Below are 20,797 nucleotides of genomic sequence, written 5' to 3'. Positions count from 1 at the left end.
AGAACACAGTGCCAGCCACAGCCTCAGAAACAACTCTGACATCATAATCAAAAAGGCTGACAAAGGAGGTGCTGTCGTCATCATGAATAGGTCAGAGTATGAACAAGAGGCTACTAGGCAGCTCTCCAACACCACTTTCTACAAGCCATTACCCTCTGATCCCACTGAGAGTTACCAAAAGAAACTACAGCATTTGCTCAAGAAACTCCCTGAAAAAGCACAAGAACAAATCCGCACAGACACACCCCTGGAGCCCCGACCTGGGGTATTCTATCTGCTACCCAAGATCCATAAACCTGGAAATCCTGGACGCCCCATCATCTCAGGCATTGGCACCCTGACAGCAGGATTGTCTGGCTATGTAGACTCCCTCCTCAGGCCCTTCTTTACCAGCACTCCCAGCTATCTTCGAGACACCATTGACTTCCTGAGGAAACTACAGTCCATTGGTGATCTTCCTAAAAACACCATCCTAGCCACTATGGATGTAGAAGCCGTCTACACCAACATTCCACACAAAGATGGACTACAAGCCGTCAGGAACAGTATCCCCGATACTGTCACGGCTAACCTGGTGGCTGAACTTTGTGACTTTGTCCTGACCCATAACTATTTCACATTTGGTGACAATGTATACCTTCAAATCAGCGGCACTGCGATGGGTACCCGCATGGCCCCACGGTATGCCAACATTTTTATGGCTGACTTAGAACAACGCTTCCTCAGCTCTCGTCCCCTAATGCCCCTACTCTATTTGCGCTACATTGATGACATCTTCATCATCTGGAACCATGGAAAAGAAGCTCTTGAGGAATTCCACCATGATTTCAACAATTTCCATCCCACCATCAACCTCAGCCTGGACCAGTCCACACAAGAGATCCACTTCCTGGACACTACGGTGCTAATAAGCGATGGTCACATAAACACCACCCTATATCGGAAACCTACTGACCGCTATTCCTACCTACATGCCTCTAGCTTTCATCCAGATCATACCACTCGATCCATTGTCTACAGCCAAGCGCTACGATATAACCGCATTTGCTCCAACCCCTCAGACAGAGACAAACACCTACAAGATCTCTATCATGCATTCCTACAACTACAATACCCACCTGCTGAAGTGAAGAAACAGATTGACAGAGCCAGAAGAGTACCCAGAAGTCACCTACTACAGGACAGGCCCAACAAAGAAAACAACAGAACGCCACTAACCATCACCTTCAGCCCCCAACTAAAACCTCTCCAACGCATCATCAAGGATCTACAACCTATCCTGAAGGACGAGCCATCACTCTCACAGATCTTGGGAGACAGACCAGTCCTTGCTTACAGACAGCCCCCCAATCTGAAGCAAATACTCACCAGCAACCACACACCACACAACAGAACCACTAACCCAGGAACCTATCCTTGCAACAAAGCCCGTTGCCAACTCTGTCCACATATCTATTCAGGGGATACCATCATAGGGCCTAATCACATCAGCCACACTATCAGAGGCTCGTTCACCTGCGCATCTACCAATGTGATATATGCCATCATGTGCCAGCAATGCCCCTCTGCCATGTACATTGGCCAAACTGGACAGTCTCTACGTAAAAGAATGAATGGACACAAATCAGACGTCAAGAATTATAACATTCAAAAACCAGTTGGAGAACACTTCAATCTCTCTGGTCACTCGATCACAGACCTAAGAGTGGCTATACTTCAACAAAAAAGCTTCAAAAACAGACTCCAACGAGAGACTGCTGAATTGGAATTAATTTGCAAACTGGATACAATTAACTTAGGCTTGAATAGAGACTGGGAATGGATGAGTCATTACACAAAGTAAAACTATTTCCCCATGGTATTTCTCCCTCCCACCCCCCCCCCCCACTGTTCCTCTGATATTCTTGTTAACTGCTGGAATTAGCCTACCTTGCTTGTCACCATGAAAGGTTTTCCTCCTTTCCCCCCCCTGCTGCTGGTGATGGCTTATCTTAAGTGATCACTCTCCTTACAGTGTGTATGATAAACCCATTGTTTCATGTTCTCTGTGTGTGTGTATATAAATCTCTCCTCTGCTTTTTCCACCAAATGCATCCGATGAAGTGAGCTGTAGCTCACGAAAGCTTATGCTCTAATAAATTTGTTAGTCTCTAAGGTGCCACGGGTACTCCTTTTCTTTTTGCGAATACAGACTAACACGGCTGCTACTCTGAAAAGTGTTATCTGTGTAAATAGAAATGTTTCCAACAAAAAAGGGCCCCAAATAGCAACCTTCCTCGATAAAGCATAAGTCCGATGAGACCGTACATGAGATTCCTTTGATACTGGTCAAAAGGCATGCAGGCAGTAAAGACACTCTCACAATCCCTGCTGCAAAAATAGACGTTGGTGATATTTAGCTTACGCAGACATCTTAAATGGTCCTTAAAATTGTTTCTAAATCAGTGTTTTAAAAAGACCTTAACATCAGGTTCCCACTTACTCTCTTCAATCCCCATCCTTGTGTGGTGTTTGGTGGATTGGGTCCACCTTCATCCCACCCAGGTCATCTCCTGATATGTTTCAGAAAAATAGGCACTTTCTTATTGTCCATTTCCCCCATCCCCTCTTTGTTTTGGCTTCTGCCCATTAGTTGTTGAAGGGGGTATTCACTGATGGCTCTGTAGGGCAGGTTGCACAATTTCTTGTGCCATGAGGGCAGAGAAAACTTGAACCTACAGCCCTAAGAACACACGAGCTGTGGTCTGCTGTGAGAGCAAGGCAGGAAGACTGAGGTGGTCACAAGGAGGTACTTCTTTTTGCCCACAGGCAGCTGAAGGCATAAGAAAGATCTGAGTTATGCAGCTTTCTCTGATTCCAGTGGTCCTCTGACCTGTCCACAAGCTAATCTGGCATTCCACTCTGACCACTCATCAGGTGGGGAATTTGCAGTCGTAGCAGCAGTCCCCATCAGTATTTAGGAACAGAATGATACACTGGTGGAGTCCAGAATTTTTGGTATATCCCAGAGAAACGTTTTCAATATATCATGAATTATTAAAGAAGCATTTTTATTTTGGCTCAGCTAAATTCATACATAGCACACCAAGGTCAGTGCATAAGAGTGTTAAAGAAAAACAATAAATGTAGCAGACAACTAATTTTTTTTTCTGGCAATGTTATTTCACGCACTGACACATTTTCCTCTTTAGCATCAATCTATAGGGCTGAATTCTTTAAAGTACTTTGATTAACCTACCATTATGTTGTTATTTACTCAGACCCACAAAAATATCATAATCAGTTTACAACTGTCTGCTTCCTAGTTCTTCATATTTACATTGTGTAAAATATTTCAAGAGCTTTAATATTTATACTAAACAGTAATTGTTGAAAACAAATATTTCCAAACATACTTAATATGCACATCTTTGCACTCTGTTAAACTTTAGCTGCCAGGAGCAAAGCAAGATATTTAGGCCTGGTCTACACTAGAAAATTGCACTGGCCAGGGGAGTGAAAAATCCACACCCCTGAGCCGTGCAGTTAAGCCGACCTAAGTCCCTGTGTAGACAGTGCTAAGTTGATGGAAGAATTTTTCCGTCAGCCTAGCTATTGCCTCTGAGGGAGATGGATTACCTATGCCATTAGGGGAGTTCCTTCCATTGGTCCAGGTAGTGTCTACACTGAAGCACTACAGCAGTGTAGCTGTGCCTCTGTGGTGTTTTAAGTGTAGACAAGCCCTTAGCTTTGAAACATAACAAGCTCCTGTTATTTCTTCTTGTCTTGATATCAGATAAAGCTTCTCTAAAATTAATATTCAGAGCCTCAGGATCCATGCACATATGGGAGCAGCATAGTTTGTCTTTTTGACACAATTAACCCAGTCAGTGGGTTCCTCAATCTATTTGAAAGAACAGTGAGATTAAAGGGGATTGTTTCTTTCTGTAAATGTCTTCACACAATTGCACAAGAAACATTCCTACTCCCTGCAGTGAGTGTATTCATGCTTATTCTCTGCCAGTTTGATTTTAATCCGTGAAGGGAATAATGATATGTAAAACTTTTGGAAAAATACTGAATTATTATCCATCACATGTGATAGCTTGTCAGTAATCTTGTTTATATCTGTAATATTGTGCATACTCATTTTAACTAGACAAAGATTTTCCTATCCTTAATTGCCTAAGAGAGGATTTCTCTCATATATTCTTATAGTAAATACGAGAAGAGTATTTTTTGCTAAGTATTGACAATATGTTCAACTTTGGTAAACACACCAAGAAAGACAGTTCATAGCCTGAGGAGCATGTAAAACACCCTTTTATGATTGCATTCAGAGAGCACACTGCTTTTATTCAAATGCTTGGCTATGATATGCTACAAGTGCATCAATTTAGTAGTGATGTTAGGTTCTGAATGTCTGAATGTTCTGAACGCTTCATTATTACACAATTTACTTTTCACTTGTATCTAATTGGAAGAGTAGGAGTAAAACTGGCTAGAAAACAATCATTTTGTTTTGTGAATAATTGGGGTTTTGGTATTTGCTTTCATTCCAACATGAAACAAAGCTAAGACCTTTTTTTAAGTGAAAAAACACAGGAAAGAGACACAGGGACTTGAAAGTTGATTGAGAATGCCCTCATCACCAAGCTATTGGCTGTTCTGCTGTGTTGTATGCTTTCTCTCTTATTCTGTCCCTTCTCACCTCCCACCCGCTCACCCAATCATTATGACCCAGAGAAAACTTCCTGATGAAATTTTTGTGAAAACCTGTCAGTGTAATCAAAACTGAAATTTCATGGAAATGGTATCTCTTGATTGAAAAAAAAGTTTAAGCAAATCTTTTTAGACCAGCTCTGATTGTGAGTGGACTGATCTATTCCAATGGTGCCACTTGGTGGCCAGTTACACTATCGCAGTGATACCTGTTCCATTGTTATATATGTGTATATGGCATTGTGACATTTTGAGATAGTCTGTCTACAAAACCAACAGGCCTGGTTAACATGACCCACGTAACAGCATTACTATGTTCTCAGGCAGCATTTCTCTGAGTTTGCACTTAGTGATAGATGCTTTAGAAATAGACACAAAAATTGCATTTGCTGGGGATTGGCAACTCTTCAGGGCAGCGACTGTTTTTGACTATGCAGTGATACAGGGCCTAGTCTGAGCTGAGGCCTGTAAGCATCTCTGTGATGTTGTATGCAGCTCATGATCATGCTTTTAACCAAATTGTTTGCAATAAAATGATAGGCTGCTTTGTACATTACCTAAAAATCCTTGCTTTATTTCTTAGGACTTCTCTTATTTCAATTGTAGCACTTTCAGCAACTCTTCCTTCAAAGTCTGCTCCAGAATTGCCTGTTTATATGGAACTGTGACAGCTTACTGGCTAGATAGATGTTTGCTGTGTCCTCAGCTGGGAGCTCCAATTCTGCCAGCAGTTTCTCAGCAAATATTATGATCCCAAATTGTTAACATCATGGGATGAATTTCATTCTCAGACATCAGGGCCACTCCCAGTGACGATCTGGGCTTTGGTGCCCTCAGTCCTCTACTGTGCACTAGTGAATCTGAGTTCTGTGGGCGTATGAGGGTGGAAATGGCACATTCACTGAAATCACAGGACTGAGGATTGAATATTAGTGTTCAGGACAAAGGCATCAATTTCCTCTCCTTGCTACCCTATTTAATAATTTGCACCTTCTTTGTGAGAGGAGGTTCTTGGTTTTAGATCCTGCTCAGCGATGCAGAAGAATATTTGTTTAGAACTTCCCTCCAAGATTTCAGCTAATTCTATGGGTCTAACTTTCATCAGTTTTACCCCTGAGTTACTTCAGTGGAGATACTCCTGATTTATGCCCTTATCCTGCAATGAGAGATCCTTCGCTTTCTTGGAACTTCATTGGGCTTGGTGCAGGGATCCAACACCTTATAATGGTGCAAAAGAAGATTTGGTTCCTCTGGACTTGATTCTGCTCTCAGGCAGACAGGTGTAAGTCCCATTAAGGTCAGTTTAATTGAGGGCAAATATATAGATTTTAAACCAGAAGGTACCATAATTTTGATAATCTAGTCTGACCTCTTGCACATCACAGGCTATAGAACCTCAGCCAGTGATGTTTAGAGCTGGAATGTTTTTCTGTTGGAGAATGCTGATTTGTCAAAATCAAAATGTTTTGTAGGAACTCTTTAGATTTTGATGAAGTTGGGACAGAACCCAAGCAGAATTTCAAAACATGCCTAGTTTCTTGCCAGCTTTCCTGCTCAGCTCCTTGGCAGCCCACCTGGTAGGATGATGGGGAGCCTGGACTTCCAGGCTCCTAGGTCTTTGGCAGCCTGTAGGTGGGCTGACGGGGAGTTGAGAGCCTTGAAGCCAAGGACTTCAGACTCCCAAGCTCTGAAGTTTCCAGGCTCCTCCCAAGCTCTGAAGGTCCCAGGCTCCTCCTCAGCTCTCCTGCTCTGTCAGAGCTTGCAGACTCCCAGCTCCCCTACAGCTTGCAATCTCCCAGGTTTGTGGCTGCCCTTCCATGGCTCCAGGGCAGTCTCCCAGGTGAGCTGTCCCACAGCTGGGGCTTCATTCCTTTTTGCAGACAATTTCAAAATATTGAAACAAAACTACCTTTCTCCACACAGCTGCAGGAATTTCTGCATCAACCTCACTTTCAGAAATATATCAAGTCTTGATTTAAAGACTTCAAGGGATGGAAAAGCCACCACATCCCTCTGTAAGATGTTCCAATATTTAATTATCCTCACTGTTAAAAATCGTAGCGTTATTCCTAGTCTGATTTTTGTATAGTTTCAGCTTCCAGCTATTGGATCTTGTTCCTTTTTCTGCTAGATTAAAGAGCCATTTACTATCAGAAATCTTTTCCTCATGTAGGTACTTGTAGACTGTAATCAAGTCACCTCTTTACCTGCTCTAGGATAAACAAAATAGACTAAGCTCTTAAATCTCTTAATATAAGGCATGTTTTCCAGACCTTGAATCATTCTCATAGCTCTTTTTTCTGAACCTGCTCCAATTTTTCAACATCCTTTTGGAAGCATGGACATCAGAATTGGACACCGTATTTGAGGTATATGAGGTTATACCGCCCTCCTACTTGTATCTGATATGCTCTGCATTTTCATCCAAGTTTTGCATTTGCCCTTTTATCTACTTATAACCTTGCACTGGTAGCTCTTGTTCAGATGGTTATCTGCTATTACCTCTGGGTACATTTCAGTGTCACAGCATTCCAGGATATTGTATCCCATCTTATAAGTGGGATCTATGTTTTTTGCTCCTAGTTTCACAATCTAAGATCCCAATCTTAATATTGCTGACACATTCACAACTCCCAATTAATTCCGGAGGTGTGTTTTCTTAGTAAGTATAGTTGAACTGGCAATGTAATGGCATCTAATTTAGCACAAATATTTGATGTCTTATCTTGTATTTTTGATCAGCATTTGGGATACAATGTTATCATCACTCATGACAAGCGTGCTTGACTGAAAGGAGGACATGGTATGGCACTTCACTGCATTAGCTTTTGCAGCATATCATTACTCTCCTGGAAATGTTGCAATGCACAGTGTTTCAGTACTGGATGGGTTTTCTCTCAGAGGTGTCATTTGTACCTCCACACAGAAATAGTGAAATGCATACTGTCTCCTCTCTGTCTCTCTCCTGTTCACTTTCCTTCATAATTGCAGTGTCCAGCCTACTTCTCTAATTTACTTTCACAACTCCTCTGTGATGTATGCATCTATTAAAAGGGACATATTAAAAGCCTAGTCAGGGTACTTTTTTGCCTGTAGTTCCCATCAGCTGAAGAAATTGACTTGAAGCAGCGAGGGGAAATTCCCAAGGTGACCTGCTACAAATGGAAATCAAAGTTAAGTATCAGCAAGTATTATTCTCAATTGTGAGACTGGGGTGCAGTGGTGACATGATCCTGAAAATGAATTGAGATCTGTGTTCCTGGCCAATATTCCTATGTCACCTCACTAAATTTAGCCCTGGCAGTTTGTTTCATATCAGTTACTCTGAAATTACTCATGTAAATATTCTAAACAAAGGAAGCTATGACAAGGCAGAATCTTAATACAGTTCTTGAATGGCAGCTTTGTGCTAAACAGAGATTGCACAACATCTTAAGTATTTACAAAGTGGGATATAGTGTTTGTTTATCACTCAGTGGAAAGTGGGCCATCCAGGAAAATACCTGAGAACAGAGTAGATTTATTATTTGACTGGCTCTTAGTTTTCGTAGCCAGCATTGAACTATCACGATTAATGGGGATTGGATTTACATTGGTGATGGAAAACATGTTTCGTAGATGTTCAGCACATGACACTACTCCATGCTTCCTAATTTTTGAGAAATTTTAGGTGAAAAAGCAGAGAATAGCACTTCCCTGAATTTGCAAATAAGATTACTGAGTCAAACCATTCTAGAGAGCTATTCTACACTGAGCTACTTGTTTTTCTTTAGTGTACAGAATCTTCTAGGTCCCAATGACCAATATCTTAAAATATTTCTGACCAAAGCAAGAATCAAGAATCCTTCTCATTGCCCAGGAGATTATTCTATGCCAATTTCAATTCTCTTTCAGTTCTATCCAAAATAGGGTGACCAGACAGCAAGTGTGAAAAATCGGGACGGGGGTGGAGGGTAATAAAAGCCTATTTAAGAAAAAGACCCCAAAATCGTGACTGTCCCTATAAAATCGGGACATCTGATCACCCAAATCCAGAAGTACTCCTCACATTTCACTATCCCCTCAAAATGATCTGGAAAGCAAGAGATCTTTAGAGGAGATTCTCCCACCTCATGAAAAATAGGGGAGTGGATTTTAATATTACTTGCTATAGTTGGTTCTCTTTTTTTGCATATTATCTTTCAATTCAAGGAATTACTGGTATCATGTGGATTCTATAAGAAGTTCAACTGTTTTTAGGCATGAATCTCTTTACTGAGAGTGTGAAACAGGGACAGGTCTACTGTACGGTAATCTTGAAGATTTCATATACTTGAGATTACTTGTTGAATAATATTAGTATATATATTTAGCACTGTCCAAAACACACAAATAATTGTTTAATTCTTCCTGAAGATCCTCTTTATGATGTTTATTCATTCAGCTAATCAAGCAGCACCTTGGTATTCAGTGCTGTACAAAGGAAGTACTTCAACCTTAATATTGGGACCAAAGCTACTGAATCTAAATCCTTCCTGTGCCATCGGTTGCTTAGGGCACAAATAAGACTCTGCCATCCACTGTTGCTAACCCTCATGATTTTGTCTTAACTTGGGAGGGGGAGAGAAAAGGGGTAGACGTGTGTCGGGGCTTCTGATACCAATATATGTTCAATGTTGAGTTGGAAAAAGCTTCTTCACAGTCTTAAATGAGAAGGAAGGAATTTGGGAAATCAGACTCTACAAGGAGTTGACTGAACTGTGCACCTTTTAACACTATGGGGCAGTTACAAATTCTTCTCTCTACCCTCAGAAATAGTCAGTGAAACACATGGAGACACAGCAGGTGTCAGTATCATAGTGGATAACATGATTATAATCTCAGCTACACAGGAAGAGTGTAATCAGACTCTAAGAAGGGCAATAGAGAGAGCACAAGTGTTAAACTTGATGATGTCTACAGTGATGGCTGGTGAACTTTGGGGCAAGTGGGGCCTGCATAGGATTTTTTCTCCATTCATCTTCCTTTCTCTCCTTCCCACCAGTGATGCTGAGCAGCTGAGACCTCCCCCACACCTCCCTGTCTACATCCTGGGACCTCTGTTCTCTCCCCATTACATCCTGTAAGCAGGTCAAGTCAGGGCACAGCTCGAATAACTGGGACTGGTACGGACGTGGCCATTAACAGGGCCAACCCAGCACAGCATGCTGCAAGGGCTCTGGAGAGGAAAAGCACCCAGGCTTCTGGGGCAGGACAGAGCAGCTTGTGGCTTCATGAAGGAGGTTCTCTCAGTGAAGAACTACTCCTCATATCCCTCCACTTCCAGGCTGCTGTTCATGTTGCTGCTGGTCGAGGTCATCAGTGCTGGCCACAGCTGGATTTGTGGCACTGAACTCACTGCTCAAGCCACAAACTGCAGTGACTGTACAGAGCTCTAACAGCCCTGTGTAGATCCCGCTGGTCTTCTCTCTGGGTATCTTTTGGAGCAGGCCAGCAGGGTTATACAGGGCAGTTTGAATGCTGTCCTGTCCAGGGCCGGCTCCAGCGTTTTTGCCGCCCCAAGCGGCAAAAAACAAACAAAACGAAAAACCTTGCCGCTGAACATGTAGGCAGAGCGATGGTGCGGCCACCGAATTGCGGCCGATGACCGAAGAAGAATTGTGTCCCCTCTACCGAATTGCCGCTGAGCGCGAAATGTGCGGTGACGGAGCAGCCGCTGAATTCCTGCTGCTGCCGAGGACAGATTGCCTCCCCAGAGCCCAATATCCTGCCGCCCCTTACATTTGCCACCCCAGGCACCTGCTTGGTTCACTGGTGCCTGGAGCCGGCCCTGATTCTGTAGCCTGGGGAAGTGAATCTAGCACCCCAAACCCCTCTCACTGCACAGTCTATGAATGTGTCACATGGAGGTGGAGAAGAACTCCTACAGGCACGTGAATGACAAACTCAGGAAATTTATAGCAGGCTGCTCTGACTTGCGGTGTTCATGACTCATATTTAGTGATACACAGAGACATATATCTAGGTGTGCTTTTGCATATATTTTGGGAGGGACATGGAGTCTTAATGCCCTCTATTCATGAGCCACCACTGGTTTTCTCCTCAAAATATCCAGTTCATGGAGAAGGAAGTTGAGTTTATAGGACTGTGTGGGAAAGTCCTGGTCTACTCTGTACTACCAAAATCTGTGGAATCACTGCAACTGCCTTTTAAGGGCAGCAAGCTAAAAAAATAGATTGGAGCAAGCCTATGAGAGTTTAGGGCTCGATATTACAATTGTCATGGGTACCTAGTCAAGTATAGTGACAATTCTGAAGAGGCAAGAAACAAAACAAAACAAAACAATCAAAAAAACCAAACCACACCAAGACAGCTGCGTTTTCAAGATACCAATGATGCTACATATCAGGTCACAATTGTACTCTTTGGTATATTTCCTTTATGAATGGTTTCATGTCTTTACCAATTATATGCTGTAAGGAATGGCATGATCAGTACTTTAGAGGACAGGTTGTGCCATTTGTTTTAGTTCTGAGGTAAACTGTGAGGAGTTAGAAGTCTAATGGCCTGGAGAGGTGTGAAGCATTTGATAAATATTTCCCTTTGACAGTTTCCCTTCTCCCCAGAGGTGGCCACATATAGGGAGGCACATGCATGAACTTGTGGCAACAGATGTCTAGTTTGCTAGGACATGCTATGTTTGACTGAGTGACCTATAAAAAGAGTTAGCATGAATCTGTAGAGTAAACTTCAGTGTTTGCTATAAACAAATCTCACCAAAGTGCTTGTAATTGCTTTGTTAGAAGGATGGCCCAGGCCTCCATCGTAGTGGGGGTGGAGGAGCATTTTCTTTTATCTACACTTCTAAACAGCTGGAGACAGATAAGAGCGGAGACGCTTTTGGCCTAGGCAAAGAGTCTGACTATGTGCTTTCCTTTGTCCCTTGCTGCTTTCAGTTTTCAGCCCTTCTATTTGTATTTTAATGTGTGTGCAAAACTGTATGTGGAACAGCTACCACATATCTTTTTTTTCTTAAGGAATTAAGGACTCTGTTGCTTCATTTTAAACTGAAATCCTGATCTGTTCCATGGAAGTATCCAAGAAGAGAAAACTAGCCTCATTATTCTCTAGTAACCCACTGACATGCAATGTCCGGAGCACTGACACAAAGGGAAGGAAAAAAGAAAAGGAGTACTTGTGGCACCTTAGAGACTAACAAATTTATTAGAGCATAAGCTTTCGTGAGCTACAGCTCACTTCATCGGATGCATTTGGTGGAAAAAACAGAGGAGAGATTTATATACACACGCACAGAGAACATGAAACAATGGGTTTATCATACACACTGTAAGGAGAATGATCACTTAAGATAAGCCATCACCAGCAGCGGGGGGGGGGGGGGAAAGGAGGAAAACCTTTCATGGTGACAAGCAAGGTAGGCTAATTCCAGCAGTTAACAAGAATATCAGAGGAACAGTGGGGGGTGGGGTGGGAGGGAGAAATACCATGGGGAAATAGTTTTACTTTGTGTAATGACTCATCCATTCCCAGTCTCTATTCAAGCCTAAGTTAATTGTATCCAGTTTGCAAATTAATTCCAATTCAGCAGTCTCTCGTTGGAGTCTGTTTTTGAAGCTTTTTTGTTGAAGTATAGCCACTCTTAGGTCTGTGATCGAGTGACCAGAGAGATTGAAGTGTTCTCCAACTGGTTTTTGAATGTTATAATTCTTGACGTCTGATTTGTGTCCATTCATTCTTTTACGTAGAGACTGTCCAGTTTGGCCAATGTACATGGCAGAGGGGCATTGCTGGCACATGATGGCATATATCACATTGGTAGATGCGCAGGTGAACGAGCCTCTGATAGTGTGGCTGATGTGATTAGGCCCTATGCTTTCAAAATATAGATATCACTTGAATGATCTGCCTTACCTAGTCTGGTAGATCTAAATAGGTCTTCAAGAGCTCATCTTCAACATTTCCAGTTCCTTAGAATATAAGGGTGGGGGAGGGGGCCAGGCATTTTTAAACCATTTTTTAAATGGTGAATCTATGTTCTTTGTCAACTCTTCCTGCCAAATGAGGTGAAATGATCAGATCTTTGCATTTTGAGTGAGCTAGTGATTTTCACTGATGTTAATGGGAAACACTTACCTCTCTGGTCCTAATCAGCAATTCTGGAATGCTGCTTTGCTAGAACTTTCTATTGGTCTAATTCTATCAGGCCCCAACAGCCCAATAATATACAATTTCATCAGGGTTAGTACACATACACTTACATACTCCTGCGTCTCATGTCTCTTTGATTGCCATATGCCTTACTTATGTTACACCATTTAAAACTGTGATTTTGATGTTTTATACAGTAGATGTAAATTAGCCAAAAATAATTTGAATGTACTCTAATTATACTAACTGTGCACTTACACACATTTTGTATTTGTCTTCAAATGTACAGTATATTTCAATTACTCCACAAGATATATAATCTATAATACACTGAACAAGTATGCTCTATATCAAACTTGAAAACTTTTACATGGGGCATGCATAGTTTGATCTGCGTGTTTGATACAGAATCCAAAGCACCAAGAACTCCAATTTATAACACAATGAATAATATTTTTCCAAAATAATGTACCCATTTTGTGTAAATTTTGCCCCATCTTTGTGGTTGCAGTGGTTCCTGGTGGCAGGGTGGTGGTTTCATAGGACAAGGGGAGTGGAAAAGACCTGTGCCCTGAGCATCTTGTAGAGCTCAGCTTCATGGGTGATTCCCTGCTTGATCACAGGCATGTAAGGTTTAGATTGCGATAAGCCAGGGGATTTGCTGCCTTGTGGATCTTCAGGTCCCTAACCCTGCCAACACTAGATGGGGCACTCTATGGCTGAGAATGCTACTTCTTACATTACGAGTAGGGAGTTTAATGGTGAGCATCACCTCACTAAAGTGGCTTCCTTGAAGCGCTGCAGCTTTTTTGGGGGAAGGAAACAGACTCCTCCCTCCCAAAGGGACTTCCCCAGCCAGGATACTTGGTCAGGGCACTGGTGTGTGGATTTGTCCCTTAGAGAATGGATGTCTTACTTGAATTTGCTTTCTCAGAAAGAGACCTCCATCTCTCTGTGCAGCCTATCACATCTCCATTGCTGGAGTGGAGAAGAGTATAGGATGTACACGTACCACTCATGTAGGTGTGTTGGGAGTGGGCAGAAGGGGGGGAATGAGCAGAGAGCCTTGGATCTGGCTGGTCAATATAGAGTGGCTGGAGGAATTAATCTGCTAGTTGGGGGCAGTAGCATTTTGTTATCTCTGGGATTGCAACAGGGCTGCATTTCAAGGCACAATCAACTCCTAAGTGCTCACTGGTGGTGGGGCAACACATTTCCAGAGAGCTGCTCAGATTGAATCCCAAGAGCAGCAATTAGTCACAGGAAATGCCACAACCACTTACCAACTTTCTCCTGTTCTTTTTTAAAGACCGTGAAATAAGGTTTGAATTAAAAAGTACAGAGGGATCCTTTCAAATAATATTTGTTTTATTTTTTTAAATAAAATGTTAAATATATACAAAGGAAATAATAGCTATAAATTTCCAGTGCTTAAGGCATAGAACATCAGGGGGTTTCTTCCACTGGAAGAGCGAATACTTCAAAACTAGAGAACTGCTTAAATCAGACCCTGATAGAAGTAGTAATAAGAATTAATACATAGCATTCATACAGTTTAGTGCTTTTCATAATCTAAACTCTTTACTAATGTTAACTAATTAATCCATGTCCCTTTCAGGCAGATAAGTAAATAGAGGTATCTTTAGGTTAAAGAGGAAAATCTGAGGTAGAGTACATTTCACCTCTTGTCTTTTAGTCTGTTAGAAAAATGGTTTTGTCAATGGGCAAAACTCTGATTCAAGGCGGGGGGATTTCAGTCCTAAATAAATATTCTTTCATATAGCCAGTCTCAAAGCTGCTGATGGAGCCGGCTGCAGAACAATGCGAAGAAGCAGGGGAGGAGAATGAGAGAGCAGATTTGCTGTGATCTCGGGCCACTAGAACGTAACCGGAGGAATTTCTCCTCTTCCATTTTTAGATCTGAGAAAATAATAATAATTAGAAGAAAAGTTAACATAGGAGTGAAATAGGAATGATTTCAACAGACTTTGAAATTTCCTCCCAACATCTTTGCAGGTACTTAAGTTAAAGCTATCAGATGTGAAAGCCGATCAAAAAGTCTGTTCTCAGAGGAGAGATGTGAATGGATGCCATCAAGGAGCGTTTGAGAAGCAACTGATAGCACTTATCAGCTCTTGCAGGCATTAATCTCAGCATAATCAAAAGTAAATACCAAGCACTGGCAAAGATGTTAGCAAGTGGCATGCACTCATTCTTTATGTTGACTGTTAACCCTTTCCTCAAGGGAAAAAAGCCTTCCTTCTATAGCCATTAACACACAAGCAGAAAATAACTGAGTAATTCAGCCCTAAAAATTCTGTACACTAGTTCTTATACAGCACTTTAAACCAATCTTCAAAACACTTTGCAAGTCTATGGCCTGGTCTAATCTAGAAAATTAGGTTGGCATAACTGCTTTGCTCAGGGGTGTGAAAAATCCACACCCCATAATTGTGTAGCTTGATGGGCAAAGTCCCCATGTAGCCAGCATTAGGTCAACCTAGCTACCACCTTTTGGGGAGTTCGATTAACTACGCTGACAGGCGAATTCCTCCCATCAGAATAAGGGCTAGTCTACACTGGCAGTGCTTTAACATGGCTTTCTGTGGTCTCCCAGTGCTCTAAAAAACCCCACCTCCATGAGGGGTGTAGCTCCCAGCACTGGAAGTATGTCTCCCAGCACTGCTGCACTGTGTACACTGGTGCTTTAGTGCTGAAACTTGCTGTACTGGGGTGTGTGTATGTGTGTGTTTTTTCACACCCCTAAGCAAGAAAGTTGCAGTGCTGTATATTGCCAGCGTAGACAAGCCCTAAGTTGTGTCTACTCTGAAGCGCTAGTGAGATGCTGCTGTAGCGTTTTAAGTGTAGACATACCCTAAGAGTACTCTCATGATTAAGACAGATTGAAGTGTTTCAGAGTAGCAGCCATGTTAGTCTGTATTCGCAAAAAGAAAAGGAGTACTTGTGGCACCTTAGAGACTAACAAATTTATTAGAGCATAAGCTTTCATGAGCTACAGCTCACTTCATCGGATACAAGCTCACGAAAGCTTATGCTCTAATAAATTTGTTAGTCTCTAAGGTGCCACAAGTACTCCTTTTCTTTTTTAGATTGAAGTGGTATTCATCCACCCCTAGGTTCCCATTCTGACTCTACCACCTGCTTCCTATGTGATCTTGTGCAAGTCTCTTAACTTCTTGATGCTTTAGTTTCCTTCTGTATAAAATATGAATAATATAGTCTATCCCTGCCCCAAAGAGTTGAGGTGAAGCTTGTAACGTAGTGAGATCCTCTGACAAAAGGCTCTAAGTAAGTGTAAAGACTTTATTTGTATTTTATGTTGGTAACCATTTTCAAGGTGGTTCTAAACCTTCTGATTCAGCAAATTTTATGCATGTATTTTACACATATGAATAGTTCCATTGATTTAAGTGTTTGAAAAACAGGCCAACTAATTTAACCTCTTTAATTTTTAATTGAAATGAGGAAAATAATTCCCTACTGTACAGGAGTGTTCTCATGCTTTATTAACTAATATTTGCAAAGTACTTTGAGATCTGTGGATGAGATGCTTTAGAAGTGCAAATGTAGAAGTACCCTTACATTAATGTGTTCTCAAAAGTAGACCAGGCCACTGAATAAGTTTCATGTTCTCTGAAAATGCAAATTCTTCAGAAAATAATGTTGTCAGGTGGCTACTAAAAAGCCCCATTTATTCCTCACTATATATATAAATAACCATCTCCTTACCACAGTTGTCTTGCGTTATTTCCGAAAGACAGTGCAGAATCCCATAGCCACATCGACAGAATCGACAACCCTTTTGCACCCAGACTCCATGGGCAACACTGCCACAGTTGCTGTCAATGACAAGGGAAAGGTTTTGCATTTTCCTACTTGTCTTCAATTATAACCAGGAGGATCTCTGCCATCCTCTTTGCTTTCTTACCTATTCTGCTCATCATGCTCACAATATCTGCCAGTGAAGTGTTTTGGGCATGCACAGAAACTTCCCAGGATACAGGTTCCTCCATTTTGACAACAATGTCTGTTCAGTTTTTTACCTAAAAGACAATGTTCCACAGTTTACTAAGTTTCAGAGTAGCAGCCGTGTTAGTCTGTATTCGCAAAAAGAAAAGGAGTACTTGTGGCACCTTAGAGACTAACAAATTTATTAGAGCATAAGCTTTCGTGAGCTACGAAAGCTTATGCTCTAATAAATTTGTTAGTCTCTAAGGTGCCACAAGTACTCCTTTTCTTTTTACAGTTTACTAAGAAACAGGAACACTTTGAACCAACCTCCTTTCTCATTTGTTCTTTCAGTCTCTGTAGCTGCCAAAGGATCTTCGGGATGTCTAGTGTTATTGGCCTTAGGGGCAATAAAATTAGCTGCCTGTTAGGAATGTTTGTTCAGTTAAGCTGAGTTTGTTTAGTTAAGGATTAAAAGCAAACTACTAGGGATTACAGGATGGTCAAGAAGCAACTCCTGACAACGTCTACAGAAGAAGTCTGTGTGGAACTGAAATATTTCACTTTGACAGAGGCAGATTTCAGTCACACTTATAAATCAGGGTTGTTCTTTAGCACTGTCACTCAGCCTTACTCTGCCATGCAACAGAAACTAAGGAGATCTGACTAGGTTGGATTCTCTCACGCAGAACTTTGTGATGATATGAGAAGCAGAAATCTGCAGTTGTTTTGGGGTGTTACTGTTTGTTTACAGACAGTCACTCTTAAATAAAAATGATTAAAATTTCAATTTAAAGAGAATTTTTAACCATAAAACATAAAATCATTTTAAAAAAAGTTCGTCTAGGGCACACCTCATTTGTAAGACCAACTTTTGCACTTATTTTCTTTATCCTTGACGGTGGTGTTGTAGATGGAAGAAACCTAGTTCAACCTTAATTTTATATGCCCACTTTATAAATAGTAGTACACAGGGATTTCTAAATTGTCCAGTTTAAACTATCAGAATCCAGCCTAGTTAGCGCTGAGGAGGACAGTCTGCAAAGGGTTATTTACGATGAATGAATGCTTATGAAGGCACTTTGCAAATGGTTAATATAGCAATATTACAGCACCGAGCACACATGATGGTATATAAATGTTACCTACTATCTGTAAGCCCAGTGAAAGGTACAAAAGTCCTCGAACTCTGTTGCTTGCTGCTCTCATCACTCCGATTCATGTCATTAAACATATTTAGAGTAGTGCCTTGATTTTTTGGCTGTTGCTTTTGGGCTGTTGCATGCACATTTTCTTCATCACTTTTATGCTCCTCTTTTTCACGGCCTTGGAAAGGTAGTGAAATCGGCAGGGGAGGGAAAGAGGAATTTGAAATGAGCAACACCCATTATATATTCAGGAAAACTAGCAAACAAAAAGAGATGGGGAAAATGAAGCTCCCCTTACCTTTTCCATAATGAATGACTTGCAAGGCCAGACTCACAGTAAAAAGAATTCTACAAAAATCAAAAAAGATGAAATCAGTTTATGGAAATAAAAATTATGAAGCACATTGTTGACAACTGAAATGAATTATTATTAAAAATATACAGTGGCTGATTGGCTACAGGCAGTGTAATACCAATAATTCAAATTAGCCCACCACAAAATAAACTTGTCAATGAAAAAACTGTATGTATAAATCTAGTTTCCCTTCATAATACCACAGATTCATACATTTGGTTGTTTTCAAGTTGCTATGTACAGTTGTTGAGTATAGCTAGGCTATTAGTAAAGTAACCCATTACAAAAGCACGGAAGACAAAAGTAGGCATTTAATCTTCGTTTGAACTGAAGTTCACAACTACATTGTTTCACTGTTATTCTTGTTTAAAATTGTCTGCTCTGAATGATATAAAGAGAAAAAAGAAAAGGAGGACTTGTGGCACCTTAGAGACTAGCAAATTTATTTGAGCATAAGCTTTCGTGAGCTACAGCTCACTTCATTGAATGCATCCGATGAAGTGAGCTGTAGCTCAGGAAAGCTTATGCTCAAATAAATGTGTTAATCTCTAAGGTGCCACAAGTCCTCCTTTTCTTTTTGCGAATACAGACTAACACGGCTGCTACTCTGAAACCTGATATAAAGAGAGTTTGACTCAAATCAAATGATTCCCAGATTGTAGAAAATAATTGGCAGGCAGATCTCCTTACCGAACATGCTGTCCGCGGTACATTTTCCGTCACTCTGCAATTCTAATGTGATTCTCAGCAGCTTGACTAGATGCACGATTCCAAGGTAGATCAGTCTAGGCTGTTACATGCAGCAGTCTTCATACCATACACTGTGACTGCTCCATCAAGAGACAGGATAAAGAGCAGAGAAGAGAAAACGGAGGAAACTTTCCCTTTTATCTCCAGACCATAGCAATATAGACGAGACATAGTTCCCAGCTCTGCAGCTTGTAGATCCCCACTGAGGTACTGACAGACAGTCACTTATCATTTCTCTGAGTTTGCTAGTCCACTCCACCCCTAACCCACACACAGCTTGCTGGAGGTGGAGCAAAAAGTGCTATTTACATCAGTTTCTGTTTGAATTGGGGGATCAGGTCATTGGATGCCTCAAGTTAAGTACCAAAATCCATTTTTAGGACTTCAATAAAGATCATAATTTTCAAAAAACTGAGCACCCACTTTAGGCATAGAAGTTTAGAATGTGTGGGCCTCAATGTATGATGTGATTTAATTCAATTTGTTGCCTTCTGTAACATGAGTTATTGGGCACTCACAGAGGCTGGAGACTAAATTTAATGGTGTGATCCTCTATTGCAAATCCTATATATCGCTGATCATGTAACTTATATTAACATGATATAAGTTATCATATAACATCCTTTTAATTTAATCTATAAATATAGGGGTTCCTTCATTATGAACACAGCTGGTGAAATTCTACCCGGTTGAAGAGACAGCTACAGAAAAGAAACACATTCTGGTGAATCTTTGTGCTCTTTAAAGGCAGAAGTATATATGTGTGTATATACATAATTTTTATATTACATGTGATCTATATTCAAATTTTTTATGCCTACTATGTCCCTCCTTGATTGATCCTAAATTGGTCTCTTCATAATTTCTTTATTAGATGTAACTGACTAGTGTAACTATAATAAGACAATATAAGGAAGTAATATTTGTCTGAAACATTATGGTTCAAATAGCTTTGACATCATGCAGTGTAATTTATTTTTGACTCCTTCACCCAAAGTTCTCCAGAGAGTGTCACAAATCCATATATTGTCAATGAGAGTTAAGTTTTGCATTTGGAGCCTTAATTTTGATGAAAAATTTGTAACACTCATGTAGCCATCCACCTAAACAATGGCTATGCATCGGGGGAGCATCAAGCGCGTCACTATTAATTTCAATGACAGGTTTCAGAGTAGCAGCTGTGTTAGTCTGTATCCGCAAAAAGAAAAGGAGTACTTGTGGCACCTTAGAGACTAACAAATTCATTTCAATGTCAACTGTAAATTGAACTTAGTAAATTGCCTACAGGTCTCTCTCTCTTTCAGATACCATAATCAAGATATAATTTAGCTTGCTCTAAACATCGTGGGTAAACCACATTTATGGAGATGCCATCACAGGGTACAAAGAACACACTGATCTGGCAGATCATGGATCCAATTCTCCGTTTCCTTGAAAAGTCAAATACAACTGTGCAAAGACAATGGAAAGTGGCTGTAAAACTACCACTTTAGAATCACTTATCACGGGTGCAAATGACTACCCAAAGTGCAAGCAGGGGAGAATCAGGCTCCATACGTTTTGCAGTAACCACCCGTCAGTTGTGCAATTTATTCTCATTGTGTGCAGTGTGGATAAGGGAAGAAAATATGTCCCTACTGTTCATTTAGCAAAACCTGAGGTTCACCTCAACCAGCAACTACCCATGTCTTTTCTTCACTAGAATTTACACTGAGATAGCTAACAA

The 20,797-nt window shown here is 41.0% G+C and overlaps 1 protein-coding gene across 1 annotated transcript; it reads right to left on the bottom strand.

Annotated features, from left to right (window-relative positions):
• Window positions 1-14,276: 14,276 nt before the first annotated feature.
• Window positions 14,277-19,268, bottom strand: LOC119855974 (cryptic protein-like). The gene is made up of 6 exons (XM_038402984.2): window positions 19,012-19,268; window positions 18,265-18,314; window positions 17,968-18,144; window positions 16,799-16,913; window positions 16,600-16,709; window positions 14,277-14,769 (listed from the first exon to the last, which is right to left on the bottom strand). The coding sequence occupies exons 1-6, from the start codon at window positions 19,032-19,034 to the stop codon at window positions 14,639-14,641; spliced, it is 606 nt and encodes a 201-aa protein (XP_038258912.1). The 5' UTR covers window positions 19,035-19,268; the 3' UTR covers window positions 14,277-14,638.
• Between the last annotated feature and the right edge of the window lie 1,529 nt (window positions 19,269-20,797).

This window comes from Dermochelys coriacea, chromosome 5 (genome assembly GCF_009764565.3).
Source record: "Dermochelys coriacea isolate rDerCor1 chromosome 5, rDerCor1.pri.v4, whole genome shotgun sequence".
Lineage (NCBI taxonomy): Eukaryota > Metazoa > Chordata > Testudines > Dermochelyidae > Dermochelys > Dermochelys coriacea.
Note: the sequence above shows the minus strand (reverse complement) of the source record. Positions and strands in the feature narration are given on the sequence as shown.